Source organism: Helicoverpa zea, chromosome 20 (assembly GCF_022581195.2).
Source record: "Helicoverpa zea isolate HzStark_Cry1AcR chromosome 20, ilHelZeax1.1, whole genome shotgun sequence".
Classification (NCBI taxonomy): Eukaryota; Metazoa; Arthropoda; class Insecta; order Lepidoptera; family Noctuidae; genus Helicoverpa; species Helicoverpa zea.
In genome coordinates, this window is record NC_061471.1 from 7,043,076 (window position 1) to 7,063,810 (window position 20,735).

Here is a 20,735-nt window from a genome sequence, read left to right on the forward strand (position 1 = left end):
TAAAATAAACCTTGATAAAATCTTGACGAATGACATCAATTTCGGAATCTTATATTTTGAAATCTGAGAATAATCGCCGAGATGTTTCTGCATAATTACTTTTGTTATTACTGGTAATCAATAAGAATGTGATTGATGATCGACGAAATCAGAATCTTCAGGTGTTTTCCTAAGATGAAAATAACTTTGACTACCAGATGTTGCCAAAATTATATGCTTTCTTTGAGTTCCATCACGAGGTTATAACGGTAATTATGTTATTTCAGTTACAACGGATACCTGCCTGCCGGAGAGCGTGGTCGGCGCCGCAGCAAGTTCGTGCTATACAGGCGACCTTCAGCAAACGGCGTGAGGCGCTCCAAGCACTATGTGGTCAAAACTCCCCACAGCAGCAAGGCAATACTCGATGCCAGCCAACACTCAATATCGTACACACTCAACCGCAGTCAGGCGGTTATCGTCGAATACACAGAAGACCCGGACACGGATATGTTCCAGGTAGGCTAACTAGACGTAGTTTTAATATTATTTGAAACCAAAGTTCACTTATTTACGGAAAGTACGTCGTTACCAATTGGACATTAGACATTTTTGGAGTCATCAAAATTGTGCAATATCGCAGCGGGAACGTTTTATTTCCGACTGACCTTTACCACCTCATCAATATTATAATATTGGAGGCCCCAGTTGTTTCACCGTGCTAGGTGTCGTTTTAAAAGTAAAATTATTCTTCATGGCTTGTCTTGCCTTGTCACATACTTGGGACACGTGACTAAAGACATATCAACAGGATTTACGTTTGTCCGGTTTCCAAGTGTGGGTTTTCCAAGTTAATCTTGAGGTAAACGTCGCACGCTTGCTCAATGGAGTAGGCTGACTGATTCTACTACGCATAAAACATTTTAATTGTTCTGTCGTGTTTTATTCTAAGTTCTAATATTGACTTTCGTGATATAAATACTTTCTACTGCCTTCAAGGTTTCAAGAATGGATACGTATTTTCACATGGTTGTTAGATACATTGCTTCATCAGGGGGGAACAAACGGCTTTATTGTTTTGAAATAATATCACAAGATCCCCTCGCATTGGGTCCTCTTATCGGGCACCAGACGTTGTCTGTTTGCACTACAAAACATCCGAACAATGTGCTACACGAGCTCAAACAATGGGCCTTGATACGCGATTGCTAAATGGGGACGCGTATTTCATCTACACCGACATGGAGACCAACCCTCAATTCGGAAACGCTTTCAAAACTTTGTTATGCGCAAACAGCATAACATAGTGGCAGAAAATTCTTTCGATATAACATGAGTCTTCCGCTTGGTAAGGAAGATTTCTTTTAGGTTGAAAATGGAAGCTCAACAAGTACAATTTTTGATCATAGCTTGAAACTTGAAAAGTTAGTGAATTAATTTCAGAAACTAAAAGGTCGGCCATCATGATGTTATAATAATGAGATACAGAATCCTAAAATCGTTGGAGTTTTTCAGTCATTTTGCGTTGCGTTTAATGGAATTGTCAATATTCTAGAAAACAGTTTAAATAATAATTGAAAATGGTAGTTGGGCCAGATAATGACGACGGGTTTATTTTTAAAGAATCGAGTGTGTTTGTTGTTATAAATCATGTTGTTTACATTTAGCGTTGCGCTGAGTTGCGCATGAGGCAGTGTGTTTACCCGGCGGCGGGGCGTGTCGTGGCGTCTCTCATATCTAATCGGCGCATGTGGGTTAGTGCCCCCCGGGAGAACAATGCGTTGGTCCCTACGAGCGGCATTGATGACTTCAGCCCATGCAGAGCCACAATCACATTATCAGATCCTGTAGAAACACTTAACCGATTATAACTTCAATAACACTAAACACCATCTAAAACAATACTCTGTGATAAGGTTATTTACTTTCGAGTTTATGATGCGTAGATCGTGAGAATTGTAATTCTTCATACTTATTTGAAGAATGCGGTATCACGGCGTAAAAACAGACTGAGTTTACATTCAGTTAATTCGACTTTAATTTAATAGTTACGTCCTTTGCAAGCGGAACCTCTCATTATTGCAAGTCTTTAACCGCTCAAAAAGCTTTGACCTCTACTCAAAATCGGCTTTGTTTTTTGTATCAAATCGTAGCAACGTTAATCTAAGTAAGCATTTGACGCAGCGGCACTTGCTAATTTCTATGGAGCGTCGAAGTTCGTTGCCGCCGCGGTCGACGCACTGTTCCACATCCTGTTCGTTTGATTGAACGCCATTTCCATTGTTGCCAACACTTACACATCGCAAACTTGCAGTAAAAACATATACAACTACCCAAATAAATATTTATTGGGCATCGGAAGTGCTCCAAACATTTACATATATCGCGTCATTGTTTACGACTAGATAGCCGCTGTGAATGATATCAAAAGATATCTCCTGCTGAAAAACCTTTTACATATTCAATAAGATCGCAAGTGTTGCTCTTTACATATTTTTCTACGTCGTATCTATCTGGATTATATCTTCAACAGAATACATACATCGAAACTTGTTTACGAATGTAAGAAATAAATTGTTTGCATTACAGGGTTTTTGCGTCTTATGCTGAATCGTTTTGTCTGATGCTTTTGTTATCTGCTGTCTACACTCAGTAAGCATTCACTGATTTGAACAAGGTCTCTGTCTGCGTAAATCATGTAGATACAATCTTCTCAATTGTTTTAATAAGCTTTAAAACTGCTATAAAATTACCATCATAATACCCAAGGGTTATTCATAGTCACACCAAAATAATCTCGTAAATCTCTTCCGGGCTAGTCCAAAGTGTTTAATCGGTCATTGGCCAAATATTCGTGTTAACCTATAAATCTATATTAACAACAAATATTTCTGTTTGACCGAGTTCGTTGTCCTCAGATCTAGGTCTAGCTAGTTTTTGTAAATTATGCTAATGCGTCTTCATGACATGGTCGAGGTGAACGGTGTACAACGGCAATCTGACGATGGATGTTGAGCTCTACAAAACAGGTTTAATGACCGATAACCCACATAACACTAGATTCATTGCTAATAGCTTTTATATGATCTAAAGGAGGACGTTTTCAATTCAATCGATCAATAAAAGCCAATTAAATAATTCCGAAGGAAACAGGACCTAAAACTGGCCTTCGTAAAATACCCTGTTATTAATTTATTATTTAATTAATTTAAAAGTTATAAATATCCTTAAAGTAGTTTCGCCTTCTTGCTTTTCTTAGTATATAGGCACGTGTGTTATTCCCACAAATATTATTATTTAAAGTTTTGTGTCACTCCTAGTCCCAATCATTAAATCAACAAAAGGAAGTTTGTGTATTGTATCAACAATAAAAAGATCGGTAGGTATAGGTATGTATTAATTCTTCTATGCACGCCACGTGTAATTTTGTTGCTAAATAATTATTATAAAAAAATATTGAGAAACCCAAAACAAACAACAGATCGTAATTGATAAATGTCAATGTCAGATGGTTAGCCCACTTGGAATGCCCAAATTGTTACGAAACGCTGTCACCGGTGATTGTCATCACCCGGTAGTCATAAAAATTCAGTGATGCATCATGCTTGCAAGCGCTAACGGGGTGACACGTGACGTCACAGATGACCCGATCCGCATGTCAACGAGGGTGGGGCGTGAGCCGTGACGTCAGACCAGGGGTGGGAGTAAGAGACGGCGTGGTCGGGCCAAGGACGTCGCCGGGCCGACCGGCGCGCAACACCCGCCGCAATCGATACCGTGGCTTGACAACCGCAATCTGCAATCAACTGCCTATCTTCGCATCTAGGCGATCTAGACGACCACTCATCTTGCTCCTGTCTGTTGCTCGTCTCGGTCTAAAGAAGCCATTTTATTAACAGTGGTAGTCTTCAGTCTCCTTGCGACATGACAGCTGTACAGTACTCAACCAATAATTAACTATCTACAAACGATTTCAATCATAGTCTTAAATGCCTGGTTTAAGCGTATGTAGGAATTTACATGTTCGTAGTAAATCCGAATTATATTGCCATCTCATGCATAATCCGATAGAAGGGTTCTTCTTTTAGATTAGGTAGTACCCTCGTACATTCTGTTTGAATTATGTCAGTAGTCGATGTTAGGTTTTATTACGGTTCCCTAGAAAATTACGTTGAGCTTAGGCTATTTGTCTAACGGTCGTTCACCTTCTCTTTTACACGGCAAAAGTATATTTTGCTAGGTACGTGTTCACCCCGCCCCGGTTGCCTTACTTTCACTTATGTTTTATCTCCGAGCAACCTTCAAGATCACGAAGAGAACTGGTTTTAGTTCTCATGAATATACTCTAGATTATGTCACGTAAAAACTACCATTATTATAAGGATGTGACGGTAATAATTAATTTTGTTATAATAAAAAACACAAAGGCAACGGAATCGATTCTTGTGTCAAAGTCAATTTCAAGGCTCTTCAATAACGCCCTCTTTATGGAGTTTGTTTATCAAAAGCTGGCGTTCAATATTATCTTCTACGAGTAAGTGATGATAATCCAATAAACCGTAATCACAGTTCAAAATAGCCCTCTGCGGAAATCTGCCTTTATCGTTGAGAGTGCAGCCTTGGCCGCCGTCCAGAAAATATCCCGCTTTTACTGGTGAAAGTATTCCTTTTGGATAACGTTTCCAATAATTTTAGTCTGCTACTTTAAAAATAACAGGATTTCCCATATTCCTATTCCGTACGGCTAAGTCTCGAATTTCAATTCTCATATGCAGTGTAATCAAAGGTGCATTAAAATTACAAAGCAAATCAAATAACGTGGAAGTGCAATTTACCGGCGCCGGTGTCGAGTTCATGGCTATCATCGTCTGCGGCACACTTGGTATAGGTGAAACTTTTTCCATTACAGCCAAGTCTAATGCTGCCCTACTATTCGCAGGGAAACCGCACAACTTACTCTCCCGCAGACTAAAATTAAAGCAATATTTCACTCAATAGAAGTTAGAAGGTTGTTTCGATATTGTTCTAAGAACTGAACTTCCTTTATAACAAAGTGCTCTCCAGTCTAAGTTTCCCTTTTATCTTTTAATGAAGTGTTTCACCCCCGAAACATTCGCAGCGGACTATTTATACGGCTTTAAAGTAAAACTTTTTAAATCATGATCAAAGACCCCAGGTTGTGTTAACAAGTTATGTTGTTTGGATAAACAATGCTTCAGTGAATATATCAAAAAATATGAACAAGAAAATACGAAAGGTCTGGAATCAAAGTATGTATTAGAAATGCGTATATTTAAAATAAATACCAAGTAGAATACAAATGTATAGCATGAAAAGACACGTGGATTTTATTTTGTAAAATTATATTGATGACCTTTGTATCAGATTCGCAGACAATGTGAACTTCAATATTTTGAAGATTATTCACCTAGATGTCTCAATGGGCCGGGGGTGGGTAAGGGTAACGTTGGTAGGGGGTAGCGGCGAGACGGTTCATCGGACCCCGGGATAGGTAGGAGACGCGACGCTCAACTCTCATTATATCTTCTGCGTCTAGACGAAAGATGCTGTTGATCAGACTAAACATGCTCTCACATATCGTATGTAATTGTTATAACATGAATAGGGTGGACAATCTCAAACCCCTACTTCTCCCGTGCTGTTATTTTGGTTGATTAAGCCATGTCGAGCTATATCGTTATTAATCTTATCGAACGCAGTTATGTTATATTGATGTTATTATGTCCCATGCTCCTCGGTAAGAGGTGTCGTTAGTGGGTGTTAGTTTGCAATCATTCACAGTACCATTGTTGAAAGTTGAAATTCTTTGAAATTACCTGGCTTTAGCCTAAAGAATTTCTTAGTGGATTTTAAGATAGTAAAGATCAAACAATTATCCCTCGCTAGAACCAATTCATGCATGGCTAAATATTTTGGAAGCCATAAAAGAAGAAACAAAAAGTGAAGTAAAAATTGCTTTGAAAGTATAACGTCTACGTCTGGTCTTGTTATCACAGTTTCCTTCCTTCATTAACATGGCCAAGCAAATTGTTTCTTTGTTGTCGTCTTCTAGGTCACTAGGCAGTTGCTGGAAAAAAGAAATGCCTTTCTATTGTCTTCGTTTGCAATTTTATACTGATTAATAGAGTAGGTGAAGTGAAAAATTAATCAATCGACAACATCAGCTACAAAATTAAATTTTCAATAAACACGTGATTTTTTGTTTGTATTTTAATTATGTACCGTTCTTTGATAGTCACGAAAACTAGTTTTATGTTTAGTAATAGGTTCAAAATGTTATTAATATGTAGGTTTATAAATAGGCATGATTAATATCTCTTTTGGATATACATAATATTCATCGTAATCTCCGTGTTCCAAATTCCGAAAAGCAATTCTTAGAAGGGTGAATATGGCACTTAAGGTTCCGAAATCGGTAATTTAGTTGAGGACGATATAGGTTGAAAAACGAAACGGGCCATAGTCCATAATTCATTCGCCACACGAATTCTATTATGAGAGTACCGTTAGGCTTGTGCATTTGACCTCCTTGCGGCTCGGCTGTAAAACCGCTCGACACATGGATTGACTTCCTTAAATACTTCACTCACAGTTTATTAAAAAAAACTTTACGTTCGATGAAAAACAAAACCGCATCCACATGTATTGTCCCTTGTGCCACTTCCTATGTACCTTGTTGATGCTATTGATTAAATAGTGATTCATTTAAAGAACAATGAATAAAATATTGACATAAAAAGATACAAATACAATAGACTCGTATTGAAGTCTAGCTGTTGTATGTAACATAACAAACTATTAGCAATATGTATGTCACCACGGAAGGTCATTATAACTGTATTCTTGTTTGCTTGACCGCATATGTACTAAGAATACCCTTCTTAATACATATGCGGTCAAGCAAAGGTTTCGGCGAGCTATCGGTAGCATATGGCTTTACATCATTAGGGCGAGATTATGTAGATTTTGGATATTTAGGTACTGAGTATTTCTTAATCTCCAGCAGCGCACATCACGGTTTTTTACCTCAGCCCAGTCTTTATTCTCAAAAATGCATGATCCATTAAATCGCATCGGTTAAAACGTACAACTGTCTAGCCTGTTAGAATACCATAGTCGAAAGTGTTGGAAATGTCACCACAAGAATTTATTGGACAACAAATCCCCGTTTGTAATTTCACTAAAGGCAAAACATAACACGTGTATAGGGGAACTAAAATGCAATCAAAGTACTTTCACGGCTTGGAACGCTGCTCTGCTTTCATAAAAGGAGCAATTTTATACCTTGGGGACGCTCCAAATTGGGTCATCTGTAGAACCGCTGGCGTCCATCAGGCCATTCCTTTTTTTTAAATACCCACAAGTAAGGACGTTGATAGGATTGTGATTGCCGCCAGCCATCTTGGAATATGGCCTTTGTTCGTGGGACAATGGCGCCGCGAATTGGGATGGCCCGTCGAGAACATGTGCGAATATATGGACAATGGTAAACAATTGGCTACTCATTACAAATTATTGTAGTGATAATTTTAGTTTGTATAGGACATTTGTTTTATTGTATTGTGTGGCAACGTTTGTTTCCCTACTGAAAGGCCAGTTGTTCGGCAATTTACGCACTTACCATCGCTACTTTAAGGTCAAGCCGTGGAAACAATGCTGAGTGCGACGGCATCTAATGTCTTGTAAGGAGACATAATGTACACACGTTTTTAGATAATAATATGCATGGCGGGGTTGTCGCAGTGGAACTTTTCTTAATAAAGTTGTATTAGAATGTTTTTTTTTTTTTTACAATACGAAAGCGTTGAAAAATCTTTTGTAATGATGCAAAAACACATTGTACAGATACCCCGGAGCGGCTCTGCTTTCCTCGAAAGTTATGCGATTCGGTAATAATATCAGAATACGTCGACAGACACGGAATTCCCGCGACGACTATGCCCCGCGGGCAAAAATACGAATGCATTTATAGTTTCGACATTCGATGATTTAATGCGACTTTGTTGCTGAAAGTTTTCAGAAAATAAAGATCAAAACAATTTGTTACAAACAAATATCAGGCCACCGGAATTGTTGTAAATTTTCGGATTAGAAATATCCAGTTACTTAATTAATTAATCTCTAACTTTTGTGAATCATCATAATATTTTCGTGAATCAGCATTTAAACAAATTGAAGTTTCCCCACAACGCGTCATAGTGTAATGCCCCAAGTTGGGGCATTAATTCTTTATTAATTGGGGAAAACTTGCATATTATATTAATGCGCTTATTAAAATGTGCTGTATATTTATATTGCATGTTATTTCTACATATAATGCAGTGATTGGTGAATGCAATTGGTATGAAAAAATGTGGAGTTCAATTTTTTTTTATACTTTTAATTTTATTCAAAGCCAGTGCATTTTTTTGTAGGTACCTGTGTGTGAAAATATGTAGTCAAAATATTAACGAAATGTAGGTATAGCTAAGATCAGATAAAAAGGAGATCATTCAAGTCTCGAACATTTTGTACCCAAAAATGAAAGTGCCGGCCAGAGAAAAAAAAATAGTAGATTCTCGTAGAGAATAATGCCCTGAAGATTTTTAACTATTACAAGAATCGCCTACAATTAACCCCCAGGCTGCTACTGGACTTTGAAAGTACAAAAAAATCCCACAATGTTTGAACATCACATTACGGCCCCAAACTGGAGGAGGCAGGCGCTGCTTTCAAGCAACTCCTGCCCAACCTGAGAGGCCCAAAACCTTTCTTTTTTTTTCTTTAATGGGAAATCATCAAATGAACCCTCCCGCTATAGGTTAGCAGCGTGAATGGGAGACTCTTACTGACTAAAACCCATGTTCCTTCTTAAGCCCATTATGTACCAGGGCCATGGTATGTAAATCTTTCGCACAATCCCGCAGCCCCGGCAGGCCTTGGCCCTGGAGGGCCCTGCTGGGGTTTTGCTGACGCCAGAGTAAAAATATCGCAGATTCTGAACGAGAATAATATCCTGAAGATTTTTTACTTTTATAAGAAATGTCTTCGTTTAACCCTTAGACTGCTATTTGAGTTTAAAATGTGCGTACCGTGAATAAAAAACCGAAATCGAAGTTATTCCAGTAATCGAACTGAAGTGAATGTTACGTAATGTAACTGACCGAACATCTACGATTACTGCCCCTGTTACACCGATGAGGCTCTTACTGATTTAAACTCTTTCGGACAATCCCACACCCCGGCAGGTTTTGGCCATGGTGGGCCCCACTGGTGTTTTTGCTGACTCTCTGAGAAAGGCATTGAACAACGCTCGCCGCCGACACGGGCCTTTTGTCTCCAAAGAGGCGGAGGGACGATGAGAGAGCCACCCGAAACTCACCGCCCACAGACCCAAGCCTACGGGGGCCAGGAGTCGTTCGAAATCCGACGTCCGTGGTATCTTCCACGTCCACCGCAGCGGCTGGGATGAGAGGCGCGAGCTCTCAGTTGTTCTACCGCCTCTAGCATAAATGATCCGCAAAAGGAGACGATAGCATCCCATTCCCACCTGGCCCTATAGTTTCGGGTGGCTCATTGTCCCTCTGTCTACTTGGAAACAACCACCTTGGGCCCTGCAGCAAACCCTGCTGGAGCTGCGGGATTGTCCGAAAGAGTTACCGCAGCCCTGATTCATGGTCAGAAGGAACATGATGGGTTGCAATCAGTAAGTCTCCTCGGTGTAGCATAGGGAGGGGGTAATCGTAGACATTCAGTTATTTAATAATAAAAAAAAATACTATAGACGTTATTTCTCGTAACATTCCAGTATAGATTTTTTATTCACGGTACGCACACTTTAAACTCAAATAGCAGTCTAAGGGTTAAACGAAGATGTTCCTTATAAAAGTAAAAAATCTTCAGGATATTATTCTCGTTCAGAATCTGCGATATTTTTACTCTGGCGTCAGCAAAACCCCAGCAGGGCCCTCCAGGACCAAGGCCTGCCGGGGCTGCGGGATTGTTTGAAAGAGTTACCGTGGCCCTGGTATATAAAGTAGTAGTAAGAGTCTCACAGTCCCTCACGCTGCTAACCTACAGCGGCAGGGGTCATTTGATGATTTCCCATCAAAGAAAAAAAAAGAAGAAAGCGTTTGGGCCCCTCAGGTTGGGCAGTAATTGCTTGAAGGCAGCGCCTGCCTCCTCCAGTTTGGGGCCGTAATGTGATGTTCAAACATTGTGGGATTTTTCGTACTTTCAAAGTCCAGTAGCAGCCTGGGGGTTAATTGTAGACGATTCTTGTAATAGTAAAAAATCTTCAGGGCATTATTCTCTACGAGAATCTACAATTTTTTTACTCTGGCCGGCACTTTCAGTTTTGGGTACGAAATGAATGATCTCCTTTAACAACGCAAATATGTATTCGAAAAGTAAAAAATACAATTTATTTGCATACAAGGCTCGTTAATCACGTTGTAATTAGAAAATAATTCAAAGCGCAACTGCAAGCACCGATCATTGTGTAAACAAATTAAATTAATTAATGCTCTACTACTACACTAGCTTGCGAAAGAACAATGCAACTCATGCGACTAGAACGAAGGATGTCCCATTTCGCGCCATTTGCGTGGGCCGACCTCATTGTGCGCCGGAATTCGTTCAATATCTATATCTATACATCTAATATCGCTACTGTTTGCAACGTCATTAGGTTTGACCAATGCAGCTGCATTTTTGTAACGCACTGTCAGATAGCTATCTATTTGGCATACCAACGTATCATGCAAGCGATGAGCAAAAAACTACTAAAGTGGAAAAAGAAAAGCTAAAGTTCATGAATGAAGATCTTTGTTGCAAACGACAAGGCTATGTACCTAACTATACAATCATCTGAACCAACAAGCAAAGATTAGCTAGCTAGCACAGAATACCTTGAAGCATACACCGTACTTTGCATATAGCTACTTGATTATAGGTTGCTTTGATGGTGAATGTTCCATGCTATTGCGGCGTAATGTCTGTGTAGGTAGTATACAATTGGCATTAGCCTTACAGGTTCAAAATTGAACGGAACTTCGCAGTTTCGCAATGTATGTGAAACTATGTAGGCAGGTATCAAGTATTTATATTAAAAGGTATCACGTACGTGATTCTTTTGACACTTCCTAAAACAGCTATCAGAATTTGTCTTGTTTAATTTAATATGTGGTGCTCCGTCAGCGTTGACGATGGCTTCAATATTTTGTTTTCGTTTAAAGCTGCACGTCTGAGGCTTCTTACGGAAACTTTGATTCTGTCAAACAATATTCCTAATGGAGGTCAAAATGAAGGATGACGCGTCACGGAGAGATTCTATTTTCTTACAAGTCATGCGTACGAATTCCTTGGCGGAGATGCGATATAATGTAATTTACCAGCCGATTCAACCATCTCATTCAATGCACGTCAATCACTTTGCACCTTTTCAATAGACCTTCCTATTGTACGGTCGACCTACTGTAAGGGAAGCTGCCTATCGACAGGTGACAGCCACCTAGTGGCATGTCGCGAACAACAGGAACTCCGGGCAATTTCCCTACATTCGATCTTTCATAACCATATTAAAAACCCAAGCTTTCCAAATATAACCACTCTGCGAAGAAGTATACAGTTCAAAATTGTATGTAAATATTTCGTGAAAATTCAGGTAGCCAAATGTAACGGTGTATCCGCATATCTACATGACCAGATGCGTTGACTCGGAACACGTGCTATAACATGCTTATGACATGCGAGGATATGAGGGTTACTTTTGGAAATAAAAAAAGTATTCCAATATCCTTCGTGGAATAAGTTTGCCGAATCAGTCGCTCTGATCATCATGCAGACTTCTTTTTATTCACTTGTAGAAATTTAGGCATAGGGGTGTGAATATGCACATACATAAACATGATACGCTAAGTAATTGGATCTTTTGAGCTCTTACCACTACACTAATAACAGCCGATAAAAATCTGGATCATGCAACGGCTCGAATGGTTAGTTTCCTTTTTGGCACGAACCTAATTATGTAGATGGATTAGACGGAGCCGAATTATGTAGGTTCATTGTTCAGATAATGTCATTTAATTATGCATACTGAATGTTTTGGAGATAGTTATGTGTAGCCCCCGTGTCTTCGCCTACGTCCCGCCTACGGAGCGATCGAATAACCGTCTTCGGTCGCTGTCAAAGCTTGGTGATATATTTCGTACTCAATTACGCATTTATTCTCGTTGTTGTACCTAATTACTGCTGTACAAATTATGGTATTGGAAAAGGCTTTTGGAAAATTAATGGCTCAGTCCAGACGTAAGATGAATTAGAAAATTTAAACAGTCTAAGACTTTAGACATACCTACATACAGCAAAAAAGTAGCAAGCAGTTTAAGTTTAACTAGCATTTAACTAGACACTTATACAGCAGTGATTAGAGGTTTCAGGCTTTTGACAGCAGAATGTACAGTTTTTCTGAGAAACCGAAAATTACCTTTAGTGAACAATGCTCTTAACAGTGTTTGTTATGTACCTGAGTTTTTATCGCCGCGCTGAGTGCCGAATAACAGGAAGCAGATGAATGCACGGCCAGGTAAATGGCGCCCGCCGACAGACAAACAGACTTTCTAAAGAAAGGATATTTTGAGAAATCCAATTTTGTTTTGGTCTAGGATTTTTTTGTAATGCATCTCTTTAAAAGATTCACTTTCGATTGGGTGTTTCGTAGAACCGTCAGAAGATGCTAAGAATGAATTTGCAAATAACAGCTAGGTGCTGAATTTATCAGAACTTCATTCATCAATAATACGAAGTATTTTCAACACAATTCAGTTGACAATAGCAGTCACACGGTGTACATGATATCCACTTCCCTGTTCAAATTAGATTGTAAAGCTAGCGAAGCGTGGTGATAACGCCAGTATCAAATTTATGTAAGGAAATTGCCTTCGAGTGGAGGCTTCATTGGCTGCGAAGCACAGCCCCTGTATTAACCGCTCACACCTGCGGTTGCTATATGAATTTGTATGAAACAAGGGGAATGTTTATTGTCTCTTGCACGGCTTCATAATTGAAAATAATAAATTCAGTTGTTTGTTGCCCTAGCAGTCTTCGTATCTAAACAAAGGAAATTAAAATCAGTTAAAGATTTCAAAATGTTTTAGTTCATAGTATCTTAGAAGCCAGACGGAAATAAAAGCAAAACCAATTCCCTTTCTAATGTCAATCTTAAAGTTGCCTTTGTCATTGAAGCCGTAGGGCCCGTAGGGCCACGTAGAAAATTAATTTGATTCCAATGGATTCGTTAGACTAGCACCAATGGAAAATTTCTAATTGGCTTATTTATTTAAAAAAACATTTTTACTTCTAATTATATTATCGCTTAGTTGTGGTTTCTTTATGTACATGCGTCTCACTTATCTGGCTGCGGTCAGCTGGTATCAGTTACAGGCGGCCACTGCATTACCTTACCGATAGCCGGCTCAAGATGGCGAAGCTGACACCTTATATTACAGCTGATTGTAATAAATAAATGTCAGTATCTACCAACGACGTCAGTCCGCTGGCAAATAACAGAACTCTATTCTAATGCCTCTTATTACTCTAGAAACTACAACAGTTAAACAGAATACTTTCATGCTCATTCTATCTTGCAATGCTTTAATTTATCGATAACCTCGCTGGGTTTCTACTGCCTCTTAATCTTGACCGACACGGTTGACCAGGAAAGTCACTGGTCAAGGTAGGTAGTTCTTACAAATGGATAAACCGATTTCTAATCAATTGAAAGATCAAACGATCGTTTCAGCATTTATCTCTGGATTGATATGAATAGAGAAATAAATCTTCGAAATCGCGACGCAACTATAGGTCGTTTGAGAACAATACACATTCGAAACACGACCCGATACCCGTGCGTGATCGGCTCTTATCTCTTTGCACAAGATGTAATTATCGATTGTTTTGGTTAATATTTAACCGTGGCTAGATTAGATTAGTCTTGGTGTTAAGGCATCGACGCCACTGGACGCAACTGGCGGCATGTAACGGGATAGTAACCGGATAGCGTGTAATCTCTTCCATCTTTATTCTCTCGTCACGCCCGCTGATCCAATTCTGTGGTTTGGAGGAAAAAATATTATTCAGAGTTGCTCCTTTATTATTATTGAAACCTAGGCTCAGCTATCGTTATGCAATGGGCTTACGGCCAGTTTCTTCATCAAAAGTTAAAGTTAAAGTAATGTCTAAAGTAAAAGTAACGGTCAAATTCGTTTTTTCAAGGCTAAAGTGACAGCAAAACTAATAGAAAATTTTAATTTAACCGTTACTTTTACTTTAGACATTACTTTAGCCATAACTTTAACTTTAACTTTTGATTAAGAAACTGGCCGTTAGTGTTATTCCGATAGCATTTTGTCATGACAAATTGGACAAATGAGGTTCTAGCTGACTGTTTTCGCTCGCTTAGAGCCGGAGTCGTTTAAGGAATAGATTTCTGCAATCGATTTGATGAAAATATTTTGTAACCAGGTAAAACAGAGCTCGTGGCTTCGCAATCAATAAATCGGCAACTTGACTTCGTTGTCATTGAAATATTCTCGTGCCTAGGAAAAAACGAGTAGATAACAACTACTACCGGGTGACATAAGAACACCTACTTAAAAATTTGTTTCCGGGTATTCAGTGGACCGATTGAGAGCAATGAGAATCTAGTATACAATATGATTTAATGTATTATATGACTGATGAATGATGATATAATAGAAAAGTGGCGGATTAACTATAAAACCTAATTTGTTAAATTACTGCTAAGTAGCATATATTATCAAGTAGGTATGTTCACTTTCTTAAGAACATGGCAAACTATAAAAGTACTTACCAAGAAGATACAATTTCCTATTCAACCTTGAATAAAGGTCAGTCGATCGATTGTCATAAAGTTAATTTCACAAGTGCATAATGCAGGGCCTCGTGCACTCGTAATGTATGCGGCGAGGCGGCCCAAGTCGCGCCGGGCTCGTGACGCAAACGCCTCGTCGCCTGCCTCAAGTTACCCAACAGCGGCAATGCGGCGTCGATCACGCTAATCTGCATTCTTATGCTACACTACGATATGCCCTCTGCAATGACTATAATACGTATTGCAAACATCGCCATTTAACGCAACAAATTCCGATGTTGACGGATCAACGCCTTCACCATTGTCTTTAGACTGCCAATCTATTGAACATGATGTGCGTGATCACGCGTGTGAACTTATCCGATCATTTTGTAATTTAAATTATAAGAGCCCCCGCAGACCACAAACTTTTTATCGGCCGATAGTATAGTCGGGTTGGCCTGCTAGTACGCACACCGAGCCAACTAAACAGTTTAGTCGGTGATGAGCGCGCAAACTATCCAACAGTCTGCCGACTATTTGCTAGTTTCTAACCAACTGGTGAAAAGAGTGGTCGCACCGCACAATGAAAATTAATAAAACATTGCATAGAAACGTTATTATTGCTCTCATACACCGGAGAAGGAAAATTAAAAAGAGAGCCCGAGAGTATTGGGTGCATCATATATATTTAGTGATAGATTATTAAATGGAAAATTTTACACTATGCATTCCAAATTACTCGATTATTAAAGTGCAGGGCGTTTTTCGACTTCCTCGATCAAAGTTACGATCGAAGATTCCGAAATAAGTGACTGACGGCCAGTTTCTTCATCAAAAGTTAAAGTTAAAGTAATGTCTAAAGTAAAAGTAACGGTCAAATTCGTTTTTTCAAGGCTAAAGTGACAGCAAAACTAATAGAAAAATTTAATTTAACCGTTACTTTTACTTTAGACATTACTTTAGCCATAACTTTAACTTTAACTTTTGATGAAGAAACTGGCCGTGAGACTTGGGTGACGCCATTTTACAAAACACGCGCGACCGACCATTCGCTGTCAAAGCTCGGAGCGAACTGAACTATCGGCTTAGTCGGCCGACTAAAAAATCGTTATGTGTGCGCGTGTGGTAGGGAGCCAATACTGATTATACGGTCGGCCGATAGTTTGCCGACAATTTAGTTTGAATTGAATCGGAAAGCCCATCAAACTTGTTTATCGGCCGATACCAAATCGTCATAGTGTGCGCACTTGCTTACATCTGCGTACTGATTAAGAGCCCGACCAAACTATCGGCCGATAAAAAGTCTGTGGTCTGCGGGGACTCTTACACTCCAATGCTTATCTCTACCGATTTGTATGTAACCAACTTACTAATCTAAATGGATGTCACGGTTCAAATGCGTATTTCCATCAAATCGTTATGCTCGTAAACTCGTCAAGTTATTACAAGTTAATTGAACTCAATCTTACCCAACACCGAGTGAAATTGAATTTAGAGTTTCTCGTAATTGGGAATTAAAAGGTTGCTCCGCGAACGATCTGTGTAAACAAACATTAATTACGGATCACTTGAGCGTTTTCAGCTCTGAAGGGCGCCTTGAAGACGTGAAAATTCTTTAAAATATGTTAATACAACGTAAAGCTTGGTGTTGGTATAAAAATAAAATGATGCTGACGTCCCAGTTGGCTCAAGAAATAAGGCGCATGATTGCCAAACGACAAATAGGACAGCGTTGATGAAATTGTTAAATATTTAAAAAAACAAACTAATTTAGACGCGAGTATGTAATAGCTTCTTCGGGTATTTTCGTGTAGATATTTTTTTAAATATAATATCTGCGCTATTTGAATCCTATAGTTGTTTTCAGTATGATGTCCATGTAACCAAAATTTTGAAAGCATTTACGTTCACCACTTCCTGTGGCCTCTATGATGCACTTTAAGAAGCACTTGAGTGGAGGCTCGCGAATGCTTCTCGCCATTGACAATTAGAGCACTACAGTCACTCTTTGGAACGGGTGACGTAACGCAGCCTTCACACTCCTAGGAAACTGATGCCTGCTGAGGATTTACTCATTAACCACATTTCAACAAAAAAGCCTGAGTCACGTCCAATTTCCTGAGACTTTTTAGTTACAAAGACATCATGTCTGACTTTTCGGTTTCAACATGAAACACTGTCATTGCCAATCGGATCGATAGCTGTAGTCGATCTTAGTACAAGCTCGAATAACAATTGTTATCTTTTACTACACGTTGATGATTATTCAAATTGTTGCTCTAGTAAACACGGTTTCTCATTATCAATCGATTTTATCATTAGTAACAACAGCTGCGGTTACCTTCGGGAATTCCACTCTCTGAACTCTTTTATCTGTTCAATTGTTTTTTATTTGATATACTCGTGTGTTCTTGAGTTTTTTTTTACACATTTGGTATTTCCGTAGGCGATATTGATATCTTTTATGATTCTTGTACCGATGAGATACTTAAAGACAAGAGTTATTAACTATGTAATTACTTATTTATGTCTATTCTAAAAGAAACATAAATGTTATGTCCCGACTCGTCTTAGCCGAAAATTATGAGAACATTCAGAGCAAAGGTGAAGCACTTTTTTAGACCCCTAATCCTGAAGTACATTCTAATCAAGAAATATGAAAGTTTTTAACAGAAACCTTTCCTTGTCAGATCGGTAGATCATCAGAATCACCGATAGACTTCGTGGTGATGGACACAGTGGCCGGCGACAAGAGCGGAGACACAAAAGTGCTGCAGAGCACAATATCGCGGTTCGCGTGCCGCATCATAGCTGACCGTAACGACGTCAACAACTGCCGCATATACGCAGCAGGCTTTGACTCCTCCAGAAATATATTTTTAGGGGTAAGTGACCTGACCTTTTACCATTCAACAGGACTAAAATTATTTAAGGATTTTGTCAATGAACTCACTCTGGCGTTTAATTAAGGAGTTAGAAGGTCAGAAATGGGGATCCGAACCAACGGCTTTAACTAAGCAGTCTTTTGGGTTAAAGACCCATGTGCGTTGACTTGAAAATTGGTCTTTGAAAGGATATTCATCAATTAATCCCTTCTACAGTTTACTATAGAATACTATGTTTCTATGTGCTTTAATTATCTTTTAGCTAGAACAGATTCAATGGTACTGACGTCATCTGTGGGCGGTTATGACGTAGCATCTTCACGTAAATGAACGACTAATGCCAAACGATTTAGTCTTCATTTACTCACAATGAGCCTCCACTTAGATCCAGCGATCTTTTAATGTTGGTCATTCGAGCCAGATTGCTTTTTCGACTAATTTTGTTTGACCAGTTAAATTACTTTAAAGCAACGTTGTTACTATGTTACTTTGGCTTCGTTATATTAGTTTCCTAAACTTCACTAACGGAAAAGAAGATTAAGATTAAAAATGATTGATTCCCCCAGCTGATGATTGATATCATAACATTCAAATATTGACAACTCATCTTGTAAATCGATTTAGAGGAAAAGATCAATCAATTATAAATTTAGAGGACAAGGCCTCACTTTTACCACAAAATGGATTTCTCTGGGTTTTTGGGGTAAGTTAGATTTATTAGGTTTTCCTCAAACCGAAATGCCGTCAGCAAAATGTTAATGCTCCGTTAAAAATTCCAGGAAAAAGCAACGAAATGGACAGAGAACCACGAAATAGATGGTCTCACGACAAATGGTGTGTTGATCATGCATCCGCGCGGGGACTTCTGCGGCGGCAGCGCCACCTGTGGCCCGTGGCGCGAGACTTCCGTCGGGGGCGCCGTCTTCTCGCTCAGGGAGAGCCGCTCTGCACAACAAAAGGTAACTTACGAAGCTAAGACTTTTCCCAACATCCTGTAGCAGATTATACAAACGTACGTAAAAACTGGTGCAAAAAATATCTTGGCAAAAGAGGACTGATCATTTTTCAATCTTAAGACATTAACAATGAATCAAAAGCGTCCAATCACGCGGAACTGGCCGGTACAATATGGTTCCAAGAAAACTTACAATGGACAAATTCTGACCTGTCCAAACAAAAAAAGCAATCAGCTGTCCCGTAAAAAGTTGAACACAAAAAATACAACATCTGTTCAATCGCGTGCCTTTTTATAAGGATACTGGAATGCATCTGGAGACCTTCAAAGTAAAGAAACCTTAGAAAAACCCGGACAAATATTGTTCGAAGAATTTCTTAGGAATTTGAAACACGCATGGGAAACACTTGAAATTGAAATATTCCCTCGACGTTTACTTGTCGATTGAGTTGCCGACATTTATTATTCTACATACGCACTGTTGAAGTTATAAATATATTATTGTTTGTTTTTGTAGGGCCTACCCTGTCAAGCGGAGACAAATGTCCTGAGAGACGGAACGATGATAGACTTGTGTGGCGCGACGCTGCTGTGGAGGAGCGCTGAAGGACTTAAAAACTCACCGGTAAGTTGAACCATAAATGTTTTCTATATTTTATTTATTTATTTATTTAAAATACTTCTTGCACACATAGTACAATGGCGGACTTAACGCCTTAGGCGTTCTCTACCAGTCTACCTTTGGGTGGCGGAGAGAAAGCGTTGGTAGGTGCAAACAAATCTGAAAAACTAGTGTTACCTACATATATTACAATACACAAATAAATTAATAATAATATATATGTATATATATAACTATATAAATATGTACACTACAAACAATACTACTAACATATTAAGAAAGTTAATTTGAAACTGACTATTTATGTTTCTGCCAATTTCCCAAGATAGTGGTCACGAACTTTGAGTTTGAAGGTGTGACGGGTATTTACCATCCTGATCTCCAGAGGTAACTCATTCCAGAGAAGAATAGATTTTACAAAGAAGGAAGAGTGTATGATATCAGAACGATGTGTAGGACATTGTAGAAGGCGATTGTTGAAAGAGCGTAAATTTTTGTCATGATGTGAGCCAAGATATTTGAAATGAGAAGTTAAATAAGAAGGTGAAGTAGGAGTGTGAAGAATAGAGAAAAGAGTAGTCAATGCCCTCACCTCACGACGCTGCCTAATAGGTAGCCATCTGAGCTGCGTTCGATACACTGACACATGATCGTACTTGCGAAGATTAAAAACGAATCGAATGCAATTATTGAGAAGCCGGTCAAGTTTGTTGAGCAGATCTGCATTCAGGTCATAGTAGCACACATCACCATAGTCGATTATGGGGAAGATTAAGGTTCGCATAAGCATCGCTTTCACACTGGGCGGAAGCAAATTTTTCAGACGGTAGAGGAACCGTAGTATGTTAGTGACTTTTTGGCTGACAGCTGCGACTTGTGGTTGCCAATTCAGTGTGGTGTCCATTTGTAAGCCAAGGTTCTTGACGTTGCCACTATAAGGTACTGTCATGCCATTGAATACTACTGGCGGCAAGCTGGAAGTATCCACCCTGATAATATTCCTCGAGCCACCAATAATGATGGCTTGGCATTTCCCAGGGTTGACTGCCACTCCAAACCTGTCCGCCCAATTTTTCACAACCGCCAAGTCTGCATTAACCTTATCGAGCGTGTCAACCAAATCATCAACTGTCGTATGTCGATATAACTGCAAGTCATCGGCATAGAGGTGATACGAACACTGAAGCTCAGGAGTAAGTAAATTTATGAATACTGCAAACAAAAGGGGTGAGAGTATGCCGCCTTGAGGAACGCCAGCATCCAAATTACACCAGGTTGACGAGACTTCATCTACCCGAACCGACTGCTGGCGCTCCCGAAGATAAGAAGAAAACCAGTCCAATGCATCGGAAGAGACCATGATATATGACAGGATAGATAAAAGGATATCGTGACTGACGGTATTAAACGCATTTGAGA

At 39.2% G+C, this 20,735-nt stretch overlaps 1 protein-coding gene across 2 annotated transcripts in view; it reads left to right on the top strand.

Annotated features, from left to right (window-relative positions):
- Positions 1–20,735, top strand: part of LOC124640034 (protein pellino) — a 51,001-nt gene that overhangs the window by 22,861 nt on the left and 7,405 nt on the right. For both annotated transcript variants that reach the window (XM_047177618.1, XM_047177619.1), the window contains exons 3-6: positions 267–498; positions 17,545–17,739; positions 18,519–18,698; positions 19,212–19,319. In XM_047177618.1, coding sequence (XP_047033574.1) covers positions 267–498; positions 17,545–17,739; positions 18,519–18,698; positions 19,212–19,319 — 715 coding nt within the window. The remainder of the gene's footprint in view (positions 1–266; positions 499–17,544; positions 17,740–18,518; positions 18,699–19,211; positions 19,320–20,735) is intronic.